Consider the following 22,600-nt stretch of genomic DNA (forward strand, 5'->3'; position numbering starts at 1 on the left):
AATGAAAACGGAGGGACAATTTTCAAGGACTTTTTGGAGAGACTATAGCACGTTATGAACAAACATTGCAAGCAAAGGCACATTAAAATGTTCCATAATATACATAATATATCGTAAGTGTCCCTTCTCTAAGCCCCACCTTAAAAGAGTTTCTGACCAATCCTGCCTTGGCAATAGCTGCTCGCCGCCATTTCTATGACACGCGTTTGCTGTTTTTCAGATAGAGCCTATGGGTGTAATATCTGATTTTAGAAGAATTTTATCGAAATGAAAAATAAAATAAATCATTGTTGCTGGGTCACTTGTAACAGTGATAGAAAGTACCCAGTGAGGATACACTCAGTGTTTTTCTTTCTTTTTAAAAAGATATTTAAATAAATCTCGATAAGAGCATGCTAATAACTTAATGTTAATTCATTTATGTATTGATTCAGGTCTTAGTAAAATTGATAGTAAATAAAGAAAACTGTGCAAGAGTGTGTGTCTAATCTGAGATGGCCTCTGTAACACACTGGGTATTATTACAATCATTAAAATCAATTATTAAATTCCGTAATTGATGCATCATAATTTCTGCATCATATCGTTGCATTTTTTACACTCATACATACTACTATTAATAGTATTAATAGTAACTATTGGCCCTGTTGCTAGGGAGGGTGAGTTGTGCATGGATGCCACAGAGAATAGTGTGAAGCCTCCACACGCACTATATCGGTAACGTGCTTAACAAGCCACGTGATAAGATGTGCGGATTGACGATTTCAGATGCAGGAGCAAGTCTCTACCCCACCACGTGGACTTAGAGCACATTGAGAATTGGGCATTCCAAATTGGGGAGAAAAGGAAAAAAAATTGTCAAAAAGGTATTTTGAGTGTACAAACTGACGTTTTGGATGGCACTTGCACTCCCTGGCACACCCATGGCACGCTACAGCCTTAATGTACATGTAATGTATTTCAGACTGAAACAAGATATTTAATGAGAAAGAAAAAAAAAATACTAAATTGCATTGGGAAGTGGTTGGATCAAGAACAAATGGGTATTCCAGACTACAATGAAGCCGAATCTGAATTTCAGTTTCCAGTCAATTGTCAAATACTGCCGGCACCCAGTATTTATAATTTTTTAATATACTGTTTTTATTGTTAATTGCTATTATTGCTGTAATCTTTGTCACATTAACATTAACTGGCATTACATTACTGGTGCAATAACTACTGGCAAGATTTTAGAAAGGCTACATTACCTTCAACAGCTTAAATTTTGACTTCATATTAACTTCTACCTTAATAAAATAAAATGCTTTCAATTACATGTAGCGCCCCCTTCAGATGGCTGCTTGTCTTTACTAAGTCCATTAACCCCGGCCACAGGAACAAGTGCAGGACCAGGGGACGGGCCACCAGGAGTAGCTGCGCGATGCAGACGTTTTCCTGGTACCTTTACTGTTACTCGCAATAAATCCATCTCTTTCCCTTGAGCATTCTGCAAATACTCCTGTAATCACATAAATACATACAGAATATACAAATTACTATTAGACCCAGCCAGGGTTGGGGAGTAACAGAATACATGTAACAGGATTACATATTTAAAATACAAAATATAAGTAACTGTATTCCACTACAGTTACAATTTAAATATTTGCTAATTAGAATACAGTTACATTCAAAAAGTATTTTGATTACTGAAGAGATTACTTTGCATTTTATTGTCATTTGTTTCATTTAATATTTAGTCCTTTTAGATGGAAAACATTTATACATATAAATAATGCGATCCAAAGTGCATTTGAACAGCGGTGAAACACTTTATTATGATGTGTTACATTCATACAAGACGAGTTGATCTTGTTTTAGAAGCAACACTGAATAAGATATTTATGTTTTTCAGAGAATGTATTTTTAACACGTGCATTTTGTTTAACAGAGTTTTTATAGTCAAAACATCTGCCAGTGAGGAAGAAGTAATCCAAAGTATTTAGAATACGTTACTGACCTTGAGTATTCTAACGGAATACGTTACAAATTACATTTTACAGCATGTAATCTGTAATCTATAGTGGAATACATTTCAAAAGTAAATCTCCCAACCCTGGACACAGCCAATGAAAAAGTTGCCACTCTATTGTCTTCTCTGGTTAAGGCAAAAAAAAAAAAAAAGCAATACATTCAAGCTTTTAATGTTGAAAGGTTTTGAATGTATCTTCTTATCATGCATTTTCATCTTAGAGACATTTATTTTTGTAATCAAAAACCCACAACACAACATATGATTATAAAAAACAGAAACACATTGTATTTGTACAAATACACAAATGCACTGATGAAAACTGATAAAATGTATTTAAAGAAAGTAATACTTACATTTATATTTGAATGATACGTCAGCATACCACTGTTTGACAGCGTCACATGCTTCTTTTTCCATTCCTTGTTTAAAGAGCGCTCACTACGTTTCCACAAAGTCCCCTAATTAAGTAAAAAGGAAGAAAACACATGATTCTTTTATTTGAATACAATGTGAAATAATGTATTTATTACATAACAAAATATTAAACCAAATAGCTTTTACTTTAAAGAAATATAACAAAACCAACACTGGTCCAGAAGTGCAAAACACAATATAATTAACCAAAACACAATGTAAATAAACCACAACACAAATAAATAATCCACAACACAATAACATCAGCCACAACACCACAGAAATAATCCACAACACAACAACATGAGCCACAACACCACATGAATAATCCACAACACAATAACATGAGCCACAACACCACAGAAATAATCCACAACACAATAACATGAGCCACAACACCACATGAATAATCCACAACAAAATAACATGAGCCACAACACCACAGAAATAATCCACAACACAATAACATGAGCCACAACACCACATAAATAATCCACAACACAATAACATGAGCCAAAACACCACATAAATAATCCACAACACAATAACACGAGCCACAACACCACAGAAATAATCCACAACACAATAACATGAGCCACAACACTACAGAAATAATCCACTAAACAATAACTTGAGCCACAACACTACAGAAATAATCAACAACATAATAACATGAGCCACAACACTACAGAAATAATCCACAACACAATAACACGAGCCACAACACTACAGAAATAATCCACAACACAATAACATGAGCCACAACACCACATAAATAATCCACAACACAATAACATGAGCCACAACACCACAGAAATAATCCACAACACAATAACATGAGCCACAACACCACATGAATAATCCACAACACAATAACATCAGCCACAACACCACAGAAATAATCCACAACACAATAACATGAGCCACAACACCACATGAATAATCCACAACACAATAACATGAGCCACAACACCACATGAATAATCCACAACACAATAACATGAGCCACAACACCACATGAATAATCCACAACACAATAACATGAGCCACAACACCACATAAATAATCCACAACACAATAACATGAGCCACAACACCACATAAATAATCCACAACACAATAACATGAGCCACAACACAACATAAATAATCCACAACACAATAACATGAGCCACAACACCACATGAATAATCCACAACACAATAACATGAGCCACAACACCACAGAAATAATCCACAACACAATAACATGAGCCACAACATCACAGAAATAATCCACAACACAATAACATGAGCCACAACACCACATGAATAATCCACAACACAATAACATGAGCCACAACATCACAGAAATAATCCACAACACAATAACATGAGCCACAACACCACATGAATAATCCACAACACAATAACATGAGCCACAACACAACATAAATAATCCACAACACAATAACATGAGCCACAACACCACATGAATAATCCACAACACAATAACATGAGCCACAACACCACATGAATAATCCACAACACAATAACATGAGCCACAACACTACAGAAATAATCCACAACACAATAACACGAGCCACAACACTACAGAAATAATCCACAACACAATAACACGAGCCACAACACCACATGAATAATCCACAACACAATAACACGAGCCACAACACTACAGAAATAATCCACAACACAATAACATGAGCCACAACACTACAGAAATAATCCACAACACAATAACACGAGCCACAACACTACAGAAATAATCCACAACACAATAACATGAGCCACAACACTACAGAAATAATCCACAACACAATAACACGAGCCACAACACTACAGAAATAATCCACAACACAATAACATTAGCCACAACACCACAGAAATAATCCACAACACAATAACATGAGCCACAACACCACATGAATAATCCACAACACAATAACATCAGCCACAACACCACAGAAATAATCCACAACACCACAGAAATAATCAACAACACAATAACACGAGCCACAACACCACATGAATAATCCACAACACAATAACATGAGCCACAACACCACATGAATAATCCACAACACAATAACATGAGCACAACACCACATAAATAATCCACAACACAATAACATGAGCCACAACACCACAGAAATAATCCACAACACAATAACATGAGCCACAACATCACAGAAATAATCCACAACACAATAACATGAGCCACAACACCACATGAATAATCCACAACACAATAACATCAGCCACAACACCACAGAAATAATCCACAACACAATAACTTGAGCCACAACACCACATGAATAATCCACAACACAATAACACGAGCCACAACACCACAGAAATAATCCACAACACAATAAAATGAGCCACAACACCACAGAAATAATCCACAACATAATAAAATGAGCCACAACACCACAGAAATAATCCACAACACAATAACATGAGCCACAACACTACAGAAATAATTCACAACACAATAACATGAGCCACAACACCAAATGAATAATCCACAACACAATAACATGAGCCACAGCACCACAGAAATAATCCACAACACAATAACATGAGCCACAACACCACATAAATAATCCACAACACAATAACATGAGCCACAACACCACAGAAATAATCCACAACACAATAAAATGAGCCACAACACAACAGAAATAATCCAAAATCGCAATAACATGAGCCACAACACCACAGAAATAATCCACAACACAATAAAATGAGCCACAACACTACAGAAATAATCCAAAATCGCAATAACATGAGCCACAACACCACAGAAATAATCCACAACACAATAACATCAGTCACAACACCACAGAAATAATCCACAACACAATAACATGAGCCACAACACCACAGAAATAATCCACAACACAATAACATGAGCCACAACACAACAGAAATAATCCACAACACAATAACATCAGTCACAACACCACAGAAATAATCCACAACACAATAACATGAGCCACAACACCACATAAATAATCCACAACACAATAACGAGCCACAACACCACATGAATAATCCACAACACAACAACATGAGCCACAACACCACATAAATAATCCACAACACAATAACATGAGCCACAACACCACATAAATAATCCACAACACAATAACATGAGCCACAACACCACATAAATAATCCACAACACAATAACATGAGCCACAACACCACATGAATAATCCACAACACAATAACATGAGCCACAACACCACATAAATAATCCACAACACAATAACATGAGCCACAACACCACAGAAATAATCCACAACACAATAACATGAGCCACAACACCACATGAATAATCCACAACACAATAACATCAGCCGCAACACCACAGAAATAATCCACAACACAATAACATGAGCCACAACACCACATGAATAATCCACAACACAATAACATGAGCCACAACACCACATGAATAATCCACAACACAATAACATGAGCCACAACACCACATGAATAATCCACAACACAATAACATGAGCCACAACACCACATGAATAATCCACAACACAATAACATGAGCACAACACCACATAAATAATCCACAACACAATAACATGAGCCACAACACCACAGAAATAATCCACAACACAATAACATGAGCCACAACATCACAGAAATAATCCACAACACAATAACATGAGCCACAACACCACATGAATAATCCACAACACAATAACATGAGCCACAACACCACAGAAATAATCCACAACACAATAACATGAGCCACAACACCACAGAAATAATCCACAACACAATAACATGAGCCACAACACCACAGAAATAATCCACAAAACAATAACATGAGCCACAACACTACAGAAATAATTCACAACACAATAACATGAGCCACAACACCACATGAATAATCCACAACACAATAACATGAGCCACAACACCAAATGAATAATCCACAACACAATAACATGAGCCACAGCACCACAGAAATAATCCACAACACAATAACATGAGCCACAACACCACATAAATAATCCACAACACAATAACATGAGCCACAACACCACAGAAATAATCCACAACACAATAACATGAGCCACAACACTACAGAAATAATCCAAAATCGCAATAACATGAGCCACAACACCACAGAAATAATCCACAACACAATAACATCAGTCACAACACCACAGAAATAATCCACAACACAATAACGTGAGCCACAACACCACAGAAATAATCCACAACACAATAACATGAGCCACAACACCACAGAAATAATCCACAACACAATAACATGAGCCACAACACCACAGAAATAATCCACAACACAATAACATGAGCCACAACACCACAGAAATAATCCACAACACAATAACATGAGACACAGCACCACATGAATAATCCACAACACAATAACATGAGCCACAACACCACATGAATAATCCACAACACAATAACATGAGCCACAACACCACAGAAATAATCCACAACACAATAACATGAGCCACAACACCACATGAATAATCCACAACACAATAACATGAGCCACAACACCACAGAAATAATCCACAACACAATAACATGAGCCACAACACCACATGAATAATCCACAACACAATAACATGAGCCACAACACCACATGAAATAATCCACAACACAATAACATGAGCCACAACACCACATGAATAATCCACAACACAATAACATGAGCCACAACACCACATGAAATAATCCACAACACAATAACATGAGCCACAACACCACATGAAATAATCCACAACACAATAACATGAGCCACAACACCACATAAATAATCCACAACACAATAACATGAGCCACAACACCACATGAATAATCCACAACACAATAACATGAGCCACAACACCACAGAAATAATCCACAACACAATAACATGAGCCACAACACCACATGAATAATCCACAACACAATAACATGAGCCACAACACAACATAAATAATCCACAACACAATAACATGAGCCACAACACCACATAAATAATCCACAACACAATAACATGAGCCACAACACCACAGAAATAATCCACAACACAATAACATGAGCCACAACACCACATAAATAATCCACAACACAATAACATGAGCCACAACACCACAGAAATAATCCACAACACAATAACATGAGCCACAACACCACATAAATAATCCACAACACAATAACATGAGCCACAACACCACAGAAATAATCCACAACACAATAACATGAGCCACAACACCACATAAATAATCCACAACACAATAACATGAGCCACAACACCACAGAAATAATCCACAACACAATAACATGAGCCACAACACCACATAAATAATCCACAACACAATAACATGAGCCACAACACCACAGAAATAATCCACAACACAATAACATGAGCCACAACACCACATAAATAATCCACAACACAATAACTTGAGCCACAACACCACATAAATAATCCACAACACAATAACTTGAGCCACAACACCACATAAATAATCCACAACACAATAACATGAGCCACAACACCACAGAAATAATCCACAACACAATAACATGAGCCACAACACAACAGAAATAGTCCACAACACAATAACATGAGCCACAACACCACATAAATAATCCACAACACAATAACATGAGCCACAACACCACAGAAATAATCCACAACACAATAACATGAGCCACAACACCACAGAAATAATCCACAACACAATAAAATTAACAGAATAAATATTTTTAAAACACTGCATTTTAAGTGACCAGTTGCCAATGTCGTGCCGAAATTTGACTCCCTAGTAGCCTTATGTTCAGGGGTGGGCTTTAAGTATTAGGACCATTCAGGTAAAACTTTGGCACAACACCGGTTCTACTCAAGGAGATATCAGCATTCACTTTATTTCCTCAAATCAACCCTGAGATCTTGCACACACCTGTTTTATAAGAACTGATCGACTGCTCATGTCACTTCTGCTATCAGACGTTCTCTTCTCTGAGTCACTCCCACGACGGTTCTAAAACACATGCATTAGATAGAGTACAGATGAAAGGAAGGTGAAAACTGTAAAAGGAAGGAAGACAGACGTGATTTGTGAGATGACATGAGAACATGAGTAACAAACAGAGTTCACAAACAGAAAATGAGCTCTTAAAGGTGAAGTGTGTAATTTCTAGGCCACTAGCATCACCGAATGGAACTGGAAGAATGATGATTATTTTTAAACAGATTTCTCAAACACTCATTGGTTGAACAAACAGACAGTCCCGCCTAAAGCTCAGGACATTGGTTGAGCCAATGTTGCTGTGTCGGGCTGGATGGGATGCTCAAACAGAGCAATGTTTAAAGCCACAGAGCAACAGTGAGGCTCCCCACACATTTTGAACAACAAATTTATACAACCTTTCTGGTACTTTTAAGAAGAATTTCTGGGGCGGTCTTCTGTTTGTATTTCAAGTAACAATCCTTCTGGAATTAATTAATCAGTCCTGGAAATCACAATTTAAAACTTCCCTGATATACAGGTTTTCATGGGGATTTGGGGGAATTGACCTACAAATTGCTCACTTAAGTATTTTTAACATCAAAAAATTCCACACACCACCTTTAATTATAATCCTTTAGATATAGGCCAACTATATTTTAAAATATGAATCTTCAGTCTCAAATCTTGCACATCCAGTTTTAAATGTGATGGACATAAATAATCCAAATGGCAATATTTCGACACTCATAGTATTACAATCAAAGAACTAACCCCAAATAAAGAGGTCCGTCGTCGGGGCAGATTTCGTTGCGAGCCCCCTTCTCCACCTGCCCCACCCCTTACGTCTTTGTGACTTATGACAGGGGTAGATGGCAAAGAGGAGGGATAATCGCTACTCTGAGCACCATTACTGGCCTGAGAAAGGATGATGACACACAGAGACAAAACAGCACACACCATGGGGAATGTTGATTGGCAGACATAATGATGAAGACAAAAAACTATTTCACAATCATTGAAAATAATACACAATGGGGGTGTAAATGAAAATGTATGCACTGATTACAGTATTTAATATTGACTATAATTACTTTATTAATACACTTTGTACTATGCATTCATTTTCTTAATGACATATTTTCAGCTGTAGAACTCTGAATCATACCAAAATGACCGAATCAATTCAAAATCGAAATTACAGAAATGTAATTTAACTGAATCACTGTAAGTGCAAATATTTACACCCCTACTCAAAAATATTAATAATTAAAATAACTATATAGTACTACATTAAATGATTACTATTACATCTTTTCTTATCAATGCAAAAATGTACAGGTCTCAAAATATTTGGGGGTGAAATATGATGAATATTTATGAAATATGACTATATAGACATATACATTGACAGTGATATGCATTGACAGTTTTCATGTAGCATAGAGACCCATATCCCTAATACCTGTCCTGGACCTGACATTGGAGTGGAGGCCCCAGAGTGACTGGGGGAGTTTGGGAGCGATTTACAGGAGGCCAGATGGGCGGCTTGCTTCTTGGCTGAGACAATCTTCTGGGTCACTAAAGGGGAAACAAGTTTGTCCAATAAACACTGGCATCCCGTTTAGAGGTTATGTGCTATTTTTGCCACTATTTTTAGATGCCACTAACTTTCATTAAATACTCTGTCCACATTGAGTCCGTAGGTGGCGCAGGTCTCATAGTAAGTACAGCGGCGCACATCTATACAGAGCTGTTGCACTCTCTTGTCCTCAATCACACGGGCGTTAGTGCTACTAATCTTATCTGTAGAGAGAAAAATGTTCACAGTTTTTAGGCAACGATATTTTACTCAATAAAACATTCCTGAAACAAAGGCTGGATGAATGAAGCTCTTACCTTGTGTTCCAACCGCTATAATGGGGATTTCTACTATGTTACGATGTGTGCTTAGCTCACTGTAGTTCTTGTACACATCCTGGAAACTTGCTTCATTTTCCAGGCTAAAAACCAGGATGATGCCATCGAGCCAGTTGCAGAACTACATTCCAAAATTTGGGAATAAGAAGCAAAGACAGATGTTTTTAATATTGTTTTAAATACAGCCCAAAACTCTCTACTCTACACAAGTACATAAACGCAAAGGTTTCATGCTAAGCAAGCTTGATTTCATGCATGTCAGAGATGTTTTTAATAAGGAAAAGATAAGTAAAATGTCCTTTGTTTTTTCTCCCCAATTTGGAATGCCCAATTCCCAATGTGCTCTAAGTCCTCGTGGTGGCCTAGTGACTCAATTCGGGTGGTGGAGGACAAATCTCAGTTGCCTCTGCATCTGAGACCATCAATCCATGCATCTTATCATGTAGCTTGTTGAGCGCGTTACCATGGAGACATAGCGCATGTGGAGGCTTCACGCTATAATGTGACCACAAGGACGTTACCCCATGTGACTCTACCCTCCCTAGCAACTGGGCCAATTTGGTTGCTTAGGAGACCTGGCTGGAGTCACTCAGCATGCCCTGGATTCAAACTCGCGACTCCTGGGGTGGTAGTAGGCGTCAGTACTCGCTGAGCTAGCCAGGACCTGATTTTTCCTTTTTTTTTTTTTTAAGAAAAATAGGAACTTGTCAAAAATTTTTTTGTGATAATCAACATTATGCCACAAATGCTGTTGATTCGTTTTAAACCCAAAACATTCTTTTAAGTTTAATCGAAATGTTTCTCTTCAGGTTTTTACATTTAACTATTCAATTCTTGAGTAGAAAAAGGATTGCTGTCAACGAACAAAAAAGTTTGCTAAATTATTACAGATAATAGGATGCACCAAAATAAAAAATTTTGGCTGATTCAATACTGATTTAAAAAAAACTATATATATAGAGAGAGAGAGAGAGAGAGAGAGAGAGAGAGGCTATTTTGCACTTCTGTTTTTGCAGTTCTAAACAACAGAACTCACATTTTACATATTATGAAAGAACATTAGAAATATCTATTATAAATAATTATTTTTGACATGCTATTCTTTTTTGGATTTCATTTATTTTGGTAGGAATTTCTTAAGATTCCACACAGAAAAATGATTATAAACGTAATGCAACGCAATACATTTATGTAATTATTTATAAATAAACCATCAGTTTTTTGATATTGCAATTTTCATGCGTTTGCAGTCATAGGCATGAAAACGGCAATAGCCAACGGCATAGCCAACGGCAAAAATAGCCGATGGCTATTTGGTCAATAATTGGCCGATACATAATACATTCCTACATATAATAATTTTAAGAATTTATTTTGGCTTTACTACAATAACAAAATTAAAAGCTATTTATTTAAATTGTCTTTTTATATAAATCACATTTTAAATATTTTTCTGGTCTTTATACTTAAAAATGTATAGTGACCTTAGTATATTTTAGAAATGGGTCCCTTGCAAGGTGGTTGTCATATTTGGGGGGTCCTTGGCATCAAAAAGTTGGAAAGCCCCTGCTCTAGTCTACACAATTACACAAATGCAGATGCTTTGTGCTAAACAAGCTCATGCGTTGTTGCCAGGGTTACTTTTGAAATGCATCCACTACAGATTACATGCTGTAAAATGTAATTGGTAATGTATTCTGTTAGATTACTCAAGGTCAGTAATGTATTCTAAATACTTTGGATTACTTCTTCAGCACTGGTAGATTTTTTTCACTTTCTTTTGACTCTAAAAACTCTGCCCGTACAGTAAGACAAAATACACATGTTAAAAATACATTCTCTGAAAAACCTAAATATCTTATGCAGTGTTGTTTCTAAAACAAGATCAATCCCCATACCTGGTTGTTGCTTTCCAAAATGTGTCAAAACGTAATTCATGACGCAACGCAAATACGTGTTGCATTCTCAGCATTGCCACTATAGCTTCTACGGTACAGCTATTTCAGGTCAATTACTGTCAAGAGCAGCAACAGCTTGAACAGAATGTGCTCAAAAATTTGAGAATACTTAACTGTCACCAACTTTATAGCTAGCTACCCAAATTACTTCTCAGTAATAAAAGAATAATGTAAAAATATAAAGGATAAAAGAAAACATAACTTTGAGTACTGAGGTTTATTACCGTATGCACAACAAGTACATTTTCGTCTGCATTTGCATACTTGCATATATATATATATACACACACACACCTGTGCACTCGGAGGGCCAGATTCCTCTCGGATCAGCAATAACTGACTTTGTCCCTCCACCAACACCTCCTTTTTATATCTTCCACCTTACAGAGAAGAAAAAGGACAAAGATAAGATAGCTTTAATGCAGCAAAAACATTAAAATGACACTCTTAAAAGAGGCAATGAAAATAAGCACAAGTCTCTCACCCTCATGCGATTCAAGAGGAAGATAACTTCCTGTGATGAATCTGTTTACCAGTGCAGATTTTCCACTGCGAAGGCTCCCCAGAACCCCCTGCAAGTGCCAGAAACACATTTTTAATCGTCTTTTCACATGTGATTATGCATGAAGTGCACCTGTTTTATTCTGCTGTTATTCCGCATGCTATAATTACAAGTACTCGGAAGAAAATGTTTTGATCAGAGGTTACTCATGTTTCAACTTTGACTCAAATGTTTCTCCCAAAATTCCTTAGCCCTCAGAGACTCAAGCACAGTGATTAATGATGTATTTTAGGGTTAGATTTTAGGAAGCCACTAATTATAAAATCTTGATTTGATTGATTTTACATATTGTTTTGGGGGATCGCTTTTGTGCGACTTCCGAAAACAATGTTAGTCTATGGGAAAAACCTTGATATTTAAGCACATTTTGCTTAGAGGAGACTATTGTGTGAATTAAGCAAGCTGTAATATTAATTTTAATTAAATATATATTTTTAATATTGCTTAGAGTGCCAACTACAGTTTTGTGTAGTTTCTCTCCATTTTTAATTAAAAAAAAAATTGGAATTGTTTAATTGCTGCAAACAAACATTGCATTTCTGCAGTTCTGAGTCTCTGAGGGTTAGGCAAAATACAGACAGACATACAGTGTTATAATTGTGTTATATTTAAGAAAATTAACATTGATAGCATAGCTTAGATCATTTAATCTCGGACAAATTTAATATTTTCACAAATGTTAGCAAAGCTTGAGACATTTGCTCTCTTTTAATGTAACTGATGTCTAAGAGAGAGAAAAAATTAGATATTAAAAAGATTGATGAAAAAAAATTGTGATTTTTCTTTCCTATGGGCATATACAGTACATACACTTAAAAGTATGGCACCAATTTAAATGAAAACTTCTTTCAGTGCTCTTATGCATTGAAATGTTGTTTCATAAATTAGTGTCTTGAAAGATTTTATATTGATGATTAAAGAATACTAAAAGAATTGGCTAGCTCTTACCAATCTCAGCTCTGGAATAGTACGGGTTAGGGTCCATTCCTGGCTATTGGCGCATGAAGCTGAAGAACAAAAGTCAGTAATGTCATTACTCAGAGTCTAGGCCTCAAATGTGGTGTAATAGAACTAGAGTTTTTACATTAAAAAAGCAAACAAAACAAAAAATTCACTAGAATGCTAGGGCGTTGCTAGGTGGTTGCTAGGGTGTTCTGGTGGCTAAGTGGTTGCTTACAGACCAAGTCAAAATAATCCTCCAACGTCTCTTTAATATTCTAGTCACTGATAGCTCTGGTTCCTACTTCAATGTAAGTCAATAGGATTTTTTTCACCCACTGTATGGCAAAAAAAATGTATGTTGGTGCAAGAACATATTTTAATTCTTACAGTTAGGAGTGTGTTCATATAACTAATTCTTAAGTTTGAGCAATAGTAATGGTGATGCTTACCTCATAGCAGAAAAATAAATGAATGAATCCCAGCACAGAATGGAGACAAGATTATGTGCTGATTTATAATAATTATATCCCTTTTTAAAAAAGATCTTTTAGATGTTGATCTACAGTTCAAATCCCCTTGTTCTTGACTTGACATCAGTGATATGAACGTCAGATGAGTCACATACAGGAAGAGGGAGTTTAACACCATTTTATGAACTCTGAACACAACTCTCAGATCTATTAAAGGAATAGTTCACCACAAAAATGGAAATAATGTCAAATCATTCCAAACTTGGAACATGGAATACAAAAGATGATGTTTGCATTCAGAAAAAAAAAAGATGAGAGTAAATGGTGACTAAGGCTGTCAATCACTAACGGTCTGCCTTTTGTGTTCTATGAGGGAAAAAGGCTAAGTCATATAGGTTTGGAACAACATGAGAGTGAGTAAATGATGACAGAATTTTCATTAGTGGGTGAACTATCCCTTTAAACAACGATCAGAAAAATGACATTATTGTCTCTTCATATGACAAGACACATTTTTTTTCAAGACCATTAAAATTTCAACACAAACCAAATTTCAACACAAATTGCACATTTCTATGCTGCATTCAGTTTCTTGTAGTGCTATACATCTCTATTAATTCACAGGGTGTGAAGGACTGCAGGTGTATCCATGCAGCAGCGAGCATGGAGCATCCACACCCCTCTCTGCATTTTATTGGAAAACTTAGCGTCCTCTCACTATTTTTCTGCAGGGTTTCATACCCAGCAATGCTGTCAGCACCAAGTTACTCTCTGCTCAGATCTCTCTCTGCATCTTGTGAGGCCGCACAGCTGTGCCGCCCTATTAGGGCATCAAGCGACGAATGAGAAGAGCATGCTGCTTTTGTTGCATTTGGGCACGGGTGCATTAAAGCAGCTCATGCCACACAGATGCAAGAGTTCACAGCTTAGAATAGAGTACGATCTGAGTTGACACTCATGTCATGAGCAGTTTCCTCTCTCTTGCGCCACCCACGGCATAACGGAAGAGGTTTAACCCCTCCGAATTCAGCGCAATTCTATGAGGTCATTGTACGCCAGGGCACATCAGGTCTCAAGCCAGTGAGGTCAGACAGTGCGATCCTTATGTGCTCTCTGAAGCCCTTCATATATGGCACACTACCCCCCTCTAAAAGGATGCTCTATGTGTCACATTCTTTTTTTTTTTTTTCAAAAGATTTTCAAAAGGACCCCTCCTCGCATACCCTCACTCCCATTCATTTCATCTGTGGCTCGCTCCCTGGCATAACACAGCCACACAACAGGCAACTCTCTCAGACCTCCCTGTTGCCATGACAACCCCACCTCCAGCCGCTGCTTCTGTTCACTCGGAGAACACATACGTAAATATTGTGCACGCATGCGTTGTGTGTACAGACGCATCAGACCTTTTGCTTGCAGCATATAGACCACACACATATGCACACCAATATAAAACCACTTGTAAAATTACCAATGATGATGAAAATGGACTGATACTATTTTACCGCAATGGTATTCAAAGACTACTCTTAAAATCTGTACTGTTGCAGAATACGTATGTAGCTTACAAAAAAAGCCTTTGTCCATGATGTTAAAGGGATAGTTCACCCCAAAATTCAGAGATCATTCACTCACCCTCATATTACTCCAAACCCGTGTGACTTTCTTTCAGTCTTGCGTGGAACACAAAAGATTTTTGGCAGAATTATTTCCATTACAGAAGAAAGAAAGTCCTACAGGTTTTGGAGGACACGATAAAGGAATTTTCATTTTTTGGATGAACTATCCCTTTAAAGAGAGTAAATCATGTTCTCTTGATGCACACAAACGAGTTGAAGGCACCCTCGGTATCTTCATTTTCTTCTGACAGGTCCTAATTAGAATTGATTGCTAGAAAAACTATGCTTGTTTTGCTTGAGATTTAATCCAAATATTCAGACATTATTCTTAAAATGTAGGATGGTCAGGGTAAAGCTCATCAATTAACTGTATGTAGATTCAGATATTCCAAAATGAGATGTCAAAAAAGCAAGCAGAGTGAGTTTTTCCACTGTAAAATGAAAGCAGTTGAGGGTGTTAAAATTGTGGTGGACAAGCTTCAGAATTATAAGGCTGGTGATGAAAGGATTGAAGTGTCTGTGGAAGAATGAGATCAGAATACAGGAAGTGGGTGGAACATCAAAGATGGGATTAGGACATTTGGTAAAATCATGTTGCCTGTGGCGTAGGTATAATCAAATTTGTTTCTCATTCCAATTATACCAGTTCAGAAACAGAAACGGTAGGGGTAGGCTGTAAAGAAAAGACCAGGATCTTCTCAGCCTCTTAACTCTACAACCCAAGGCTTCTTTTCCGCATGCCATTCTGTTTGGCGTGGTGTGGAGCGTTCAGCTTTTCAATGAATACGCTTTTGGCTGTGAGCGCCTACGGACACGCTTGACACATGTACACTACGCATGCTTTATGATCCACTTTAGCACAGTCAACAGCAGGTGCATGTGCAGATCATGCACTCTCTCTGCATGTCTAGAAAAACTGGGCTGCGCACAGACAGTACAGTGCTGATGATGACATTTGTGTCATGCGCAATGTGTGCAAGACTTAGCAGCACATGGAAACCCAAAGTATCATTTGGCCTTAAATAATACCAGAATTCTGTAAATGGTGTGAAATCTCCCACATCAAAATGAATGTGAATTGTAAATCAAGATAGAAACTTGAGCTTATTGTAAATGTAGTACTCTATGGATTGAGCATGAGTCTAAAGATGACCCCCCTCTCATTTTCAAGAGATCTGAGATGTTGAGTTGTGTATGGGAGAGTAATATTCTCCTACCTTCCTCCTCACTGGATTCCCTCTGAATGGAGCTATAGATTGGGGTCACAATGGTTGTACTGGTTGCCACTGGAGTGCTCTTAGTAAAAATGCCACTAATAAATCTCAGCATCTTGCGATCACGTGCCGAAGCCCCCTGGGAGTGAGCTGTTCTAAAGTCAGATGTCATTTGGCCAGCTTTGCTCTTCAGGAGGTCCTCTGAGAGACAATTCAGATCACTGTTGTCCAAGGTTCGACTCTTTCCCTTGCGTTGCGGCTTGGATATCAATGCGACAGGGTTTGGCAAAGATGTAGATCCTGCCTTTAATCTCTCGGCTCGAGGACTTTGGATTCGCATGGCTATTATATCACCGTCAGTGGGCCTCTTCATTCCAACACCTCCTTTAATGTCTTCATCACAGGGTTTGACCTCACTTACAGCCCATGATGCCCGGAAAGATCCAGGAGTGGGGCTGTTCGGGGACTGAATCCTGGTCCGACTGTCCTTATGGTCAAGGCTCTTCGAGGAGGCATGGATACTCTCTCTGGACTCCTTGAATTCACGACTACTACCATGAGCTTTTAGGAGAGACACAGGTCGTTGGGTTGCACGAACTGGGATATCACCAAGATGCAGAGGAACCTTGGTTTTAGATATTCCAGTGGATACTCTGGCTCTTCCATTTTCTGTGGTGGGTGAAATTATTGATTTTTGATTATCACTGGGGGAAACGCCATCTGTAAAAAGTGCTTTATCCTCACTTGGGCTTTGGAGTAGTTCCTGTTCCACTGAGAATTTGATGGATTCTCCAGCCTCCAGCTCCACAGCCTCACCCCTTTTCTGGCATTCCTGGCCTTCATTATTGGATTCAGTGTGTTTAAGATGCTTCGTTCCACCAGCATCACACCCTGTTTCCTCCAAAGTTTGCCTGGACTTCTCCAATTCATGTTCCTCAGTGGTCTCTACTTTTACAAGGGTAAGGGAGATAAGGTAGGTGGTTTTTGACTGGGATGGGCCGGTTCGGTTCATGTGGTCCAGAATTTCCCAACAAATCTCAGACAGAAATTAATTTAAAGCACAAAACAATCACTTGTTCAAAGGCTTCTACAGCAAATCCATCAGATGGAGAGAAATTCAGGCAACTATGTCAATGAGAAGTGATGAAGCGTGACCCCGTTCCCCAGACTGAACAAAAATTATCTCAATGTCTTTTTTGCTCTTGCAAACTACTGCGTTTCTTCTCAAACCTCAGGTTCCATGTCATTCTGTCCGTATTGCTATTCTCGATTCCTCTCACACCTATTTTAAGCATGCAGACATATGCCCACGTCTCGTCACCTGCATGAAAAGCATGCTCCCGATTTCTTTGACTACATTCAACAAGATGCCGTTTCAAAGGCAAAAAATGACAATGACACAATAGAAATCAGAAGAGAAACAAAAAACGTCAAGGGCGAGACAGAGTAGAATTATATCTGGGAGACGTGCAGAGCTGTTACCCTCACATCAAGGCATATCACCAACCTGCTCCACCTGTGAAGAGTGAATTGTAGAAGTCAGTCTGGATGACACATGGAACAGTGGAGATGGTTTTGGCAAGTCCACAGACAGAAATCCTAATGTCCTCACAGAGAGTCTATCCATCACGCCTTCAGTGATCTGTGCGTCAAGCAGTAGGGGATGTCAATAAAGCAGACACCAAAACGATCATGCTCCATTCAAGAGAGCAGCATTTCATGCCAAAGGTTCAGTTGAAACACGCATGATGAACAGGGGTTTCACGGATCTCTCCAGTGGAAGGTCTTCTTCAAACCCACGCAGAACAGCACAGAGCAGGAATACCCTGCTTCTCTCTCCATCTCCCGCCTCTATCTCTCTCTCTCTCTCTCTATCTCTCTCTCTGTCTCTCTCTCTCTCTCTGCCCTTGTCACCAGCCAGACAGCTCCCAGCCCTTGCTTTCCACAGCCTGCTACCCCCTCCCCTCTTCTCTCTCCTCTCTCTCTCACTCGCACACTCTCTCCCCTGCTTAAAAAGCAAGAATCAGTGATGTGTTGAGGAATAAAGGCAGACTCATAAAGCTAGCAAGATCTGATGAGAAAGAGAGGTCAACCACACAAGAAAAACACAAATATGTGATGTGCAAAGCTGATCAAGTCATGTCAATGCAGAAAAGGAGGCAGTTTTGCACTGGATCCAGTGCTGTATCAGGCAGCAATGTGCCACATATCACAGTCACAGTCAGTACAGTGATTCAAGAGTCCCCCCACCGTTTCCTTCCCAGACACTGAGCTTGCTTGTTACCAGGGTATTCCGAGACTTAACTCCACCTCCTCCGTGTACTGATTCCATCTAGTCTCTGCCTCTTTTTTGCTTATCTCCTCCATATCTAACCCCAGAACTGTGTATTCACTGTCCTCACTAAGGTGTGTATGAATGAGTGTGTGAGGGCATGCAATATTATTGATGACTTCATTGATTGATCTGTTTGTCAAGTGGGCTGTATTAGTGTAATACTAAACTTGAATTGACTCAATAACTAAGGAAGTGAGTATCAGAACACTGACTTTCTTTTTTTGTCAATGATTTTTGGTAGCATCTGGAAGCGGAAAGAATTACTTTAAAAAAGTTAATCAGAAGCCATTTAGGGCAAATCAATAATGCATGATATTGATTGCTTTCATTCATAAGGACAGTTGTCATACAGAACACAATTCAATATAAGATTTAGAGAAAACGTTTTCAATTGATTTATGAGTGGTTAAGTATTACTATTGTAGATATTTCAAGATTAATAGTTTGTTTAAATCTCTAAATATAAAATGTTGTCACATAACTCACCCTACTCTGTTTGCACTACAAACATGAATGATTTGTCAAATTGTCCAGCTATATGGGTTGGGAGGGTTACTTTTACAGAATACAGAGTACATGCTCTAAAATGTCATTTGTAAAGTATTCTGTTAGATTACTCAAGGTCAGTAATGTATTCTAAATACTTTGGATTACTTCTTCAGCACTGGTAGATGTTTTCACTTGTTTTGACTATGAAATCTCTACAGTACAGACAAAATTCTCATGTTAAAAAATTCTCTGAAAAACCTATATATCTAATGCAGTGTTGTTTCTAAAACAAGATGAATCAAATTGATCATGTTTTAAGGATTTTTTGATATTTTTATAGGAAAACAATACAAAAATTATTATCAAGAATATGATTTTTGCCCTAATATCAAAGGTCTTACTAGAAAAAAATTAATTATGATGTAACGTGAATTTTCTTGATAAATAAATATAATTGTGTCTGGTAACATGGGCATGTAAAATGGCTAGAAATAACATTTTAGCTTAGCGTAAAGCTGACAATTTACACAAGGTTTATTTCTATTTCTTCTGCTCCAAACTTACTTCAAACTTACTTCTCTGTCTGCTCGTATGAATGTAACACATCATAATAAAGTGTTTCACCGCTGTTCAAATGCACTTTGGATCGCATCATTTATATGTATAAATGTTTTCCATCTGAAAGGACTAAATATTAAATTAAACAAATGACAATAAAATGCAAAGTAATCTCTTCAGTAATCAAAATACTTTTTGAATGTAACTTTATTCTAATACCAATTATTTAAACTGTAACTGTAGTGGAATACAGTTACTTATATTTTTGGTATTTTAAATACGAAATCCCATTACATGTATTCTGTTACTCCCCAACCCGAGTAGATAGATAGATAGATAGATAGATAGATAGATAGATAGATAGATAGATAGATAGATAGATAGATAGATAGATAGATAGATAGATAGATAGATAGATAGATAGATAGATAGATAGATAGATAGATAGATAGATAGATAGATAGATAGATAGATAGATAGATAGATAGATAGATAGATAGATAGATAGATAGATAGATAGATAGATAGATAGATAGATAGATAGATAGATAGATAGATAGATAGATAGATAGATAGATAGATAGATAGATAGATAGATAGATAGATAGATAGATTGATTGATTTACATTTATGCATTTGGCAGACACTTTTATCCAAAGCGACTTACAGAGCAATTATTACAGGGACAATCCCCCCAGAGCAACCTGGAGTTAAGTGCCTTACTCAAGGAGACAATGGTGGTGGCTGTGGAGATCGAACAGGTGAACAAAATCCCAGATATACATTAAAATAATGGACCCCAATCATATCTAAGGATCAAAATAAAATTGAGACTTTTAACTTGGGGCAGTAAGCAACCCCCAGAACACTCTAGCAATGCCCTGGCAACCACCCAGATCACCCTAGCAACCGCATAGCAACATGCTAACAATTACTCAGAACACCTTAGCAACTGCACAACAATGCTCTAGCAACAACACAGAACACTCTATCTGGCAAGCAACTCTCAAATCTTCAGAAAATATAAAAATCTAGCTTATTTCTTTCTGTAACACACACATATATATGTTCTACTGTAGTATATTCTGTGTGCTGAAATTTCATGGTGCCCATTTCTGTCTTGGAGATCTCACACTCATAAACATATTTTTCCCTGTCTCTCTTTCCCCCTTAAATCGCTGTCACTCTGCCAGTCTCCCACTCTCTTGGCACCCTGCAGTGAGCAAGATTTAAATATGTCAGTCCTATTCCCAAACCTCTGTGCTCAGAAGTCAACAGCAAGTCTTTCTCTCTCCAGTTTTCTTTACTTTTTGTTTTCCCATCAAGCATCCTTTCTGCCTTTTAATCCATATACAATTTTGACTATTTGGGCTAATGAATGATATTCAAAGACCATGCACTTGTTTTTAATATCTTGTTTTTAACTTGTTCTTCAAGGATTAGCGTTGCTTGCTAAGAAAAGTAATCAGATTTATGATGTTTGCCTGGGGGACGATAAAACGGGTGTCAAAATCTTCTAAACTTACATTGAAGAAGGGACCCAAGCCGCATATTAAGCAACCATAGAGACTTGGGGATGGGCTCTTTTGACATGGGGATGTAATAATCCACCTAGCAACCACCCAGCACATCCTAGCAATGACCTAGCAACCACTCATAACATCCTAGCATCATGGCGGTGAGTTTTGCACAGATAAACACAGACATGTACTATCAAAAAAATGTAAAAATCTAGTTTTAAATGTTGTGCATTGAAGAAACAGAGCATAAGATTCACTTCATATTGTCTTAATATTCAGCTGCAATCTAGATCAACGGACTCATAATCGCTCTCGAGAGGAAGTATGAGGAGGAAGTAAATTATACAGAGTATAAACAAATACTATATTAAAAGTGAATTAGTCACTGTCACCATAAGTTCAACCTTGTGAATATGCACAGCATGGACACTTTTTGGACCATTTTGTATATGTTGCATCCTAAAATAAGGATTTACCTTTATGTCAACTTGGGATAATTCACTTAAATATGAAAATTCCTGTCATAATTTCTGTCATCACATGTTATCCCAATCCTGTATGACTTCAAGCAGAATGCATTAGT

The 22,600-nt window shown here is 37.6% G+C and overlaps 1 protein-coding gene across 3 annotated transcripts in view; it reads right to left on the reverse strand.

Moving 5' to 3' along the window:
• agap2 (ArfGAP with GTPase domain, ankyrin repeat and PH domain 2) overlaps positions 1-22,600 on the reverse strand; it is a 30,346-nt gene that overhangs the window by 6,400 nt on the left and 1,346 nt on the right. The window contains exons 1-11 of one of the 3 annotated variants that reach the window (XM_052105722.1): positions 17,119-18,971; positions 13,819-13,877; positions 12,793-12,880; positions 12,603-12,688; positions 10,330-10,471; positions 10,102-10,236; positions 9,896-10,011; positions 9,205-9,348; positions 8,383-8,463; positions 2,371-2,475; positions 1,318-1,501 (exon numbers count right to left, since the gene is read on the reverse strand). In XM_052105722.1, the coding sequence (XP_051961682.1) occupies positions 1,318-1,501; positions 2,371-2,475; positions 8,383-8,463; positions 9,205-9,348; positions 9,896-10,011; positions 10,102-10,236; positions 10,330-10,471; positions 12,603-12,688; positions 12,793-12,880; positions 13,819-13,877; positions 17,119-18,127 (2,149 nt within the window). In that variant the 5' untranslated portion in view covers positions 18,128-18,971. Of the gene's footprint in view, positions 1-1,317; positions 1,502-2,370; positions 2,476-8,382; positions 8,464-9,204; positions 9,349-9,895; positions 10,012-10,101; positions 10,237-10,329; positions 10,472-12,602; positions 12,689-12,792; positions 12,881-13,818; positions 13,878-17,118; positions 18,972-22,600 lie in introns of those variants that run through there. The other 2 variants (XM_052105724.1, XM_052105723.1) reach the window with 2 other exon arrangements.

Source organism: Xyrauchen texanus, chromosome 35, assembly GCF_025860055.1.
Source record: "Xyrauchen texanus isolate HMW12.3.18 chromosome 35, RBS_HiC_50CHRs, whole genome shotgun sequence".
NCBI classification, from domain to species: Eukaryota; Metazoa; Chordata; class Actinopteri; order Cypriniformes; family Catostomidae; genus Xyrauchen; species Xyrauchen texanus.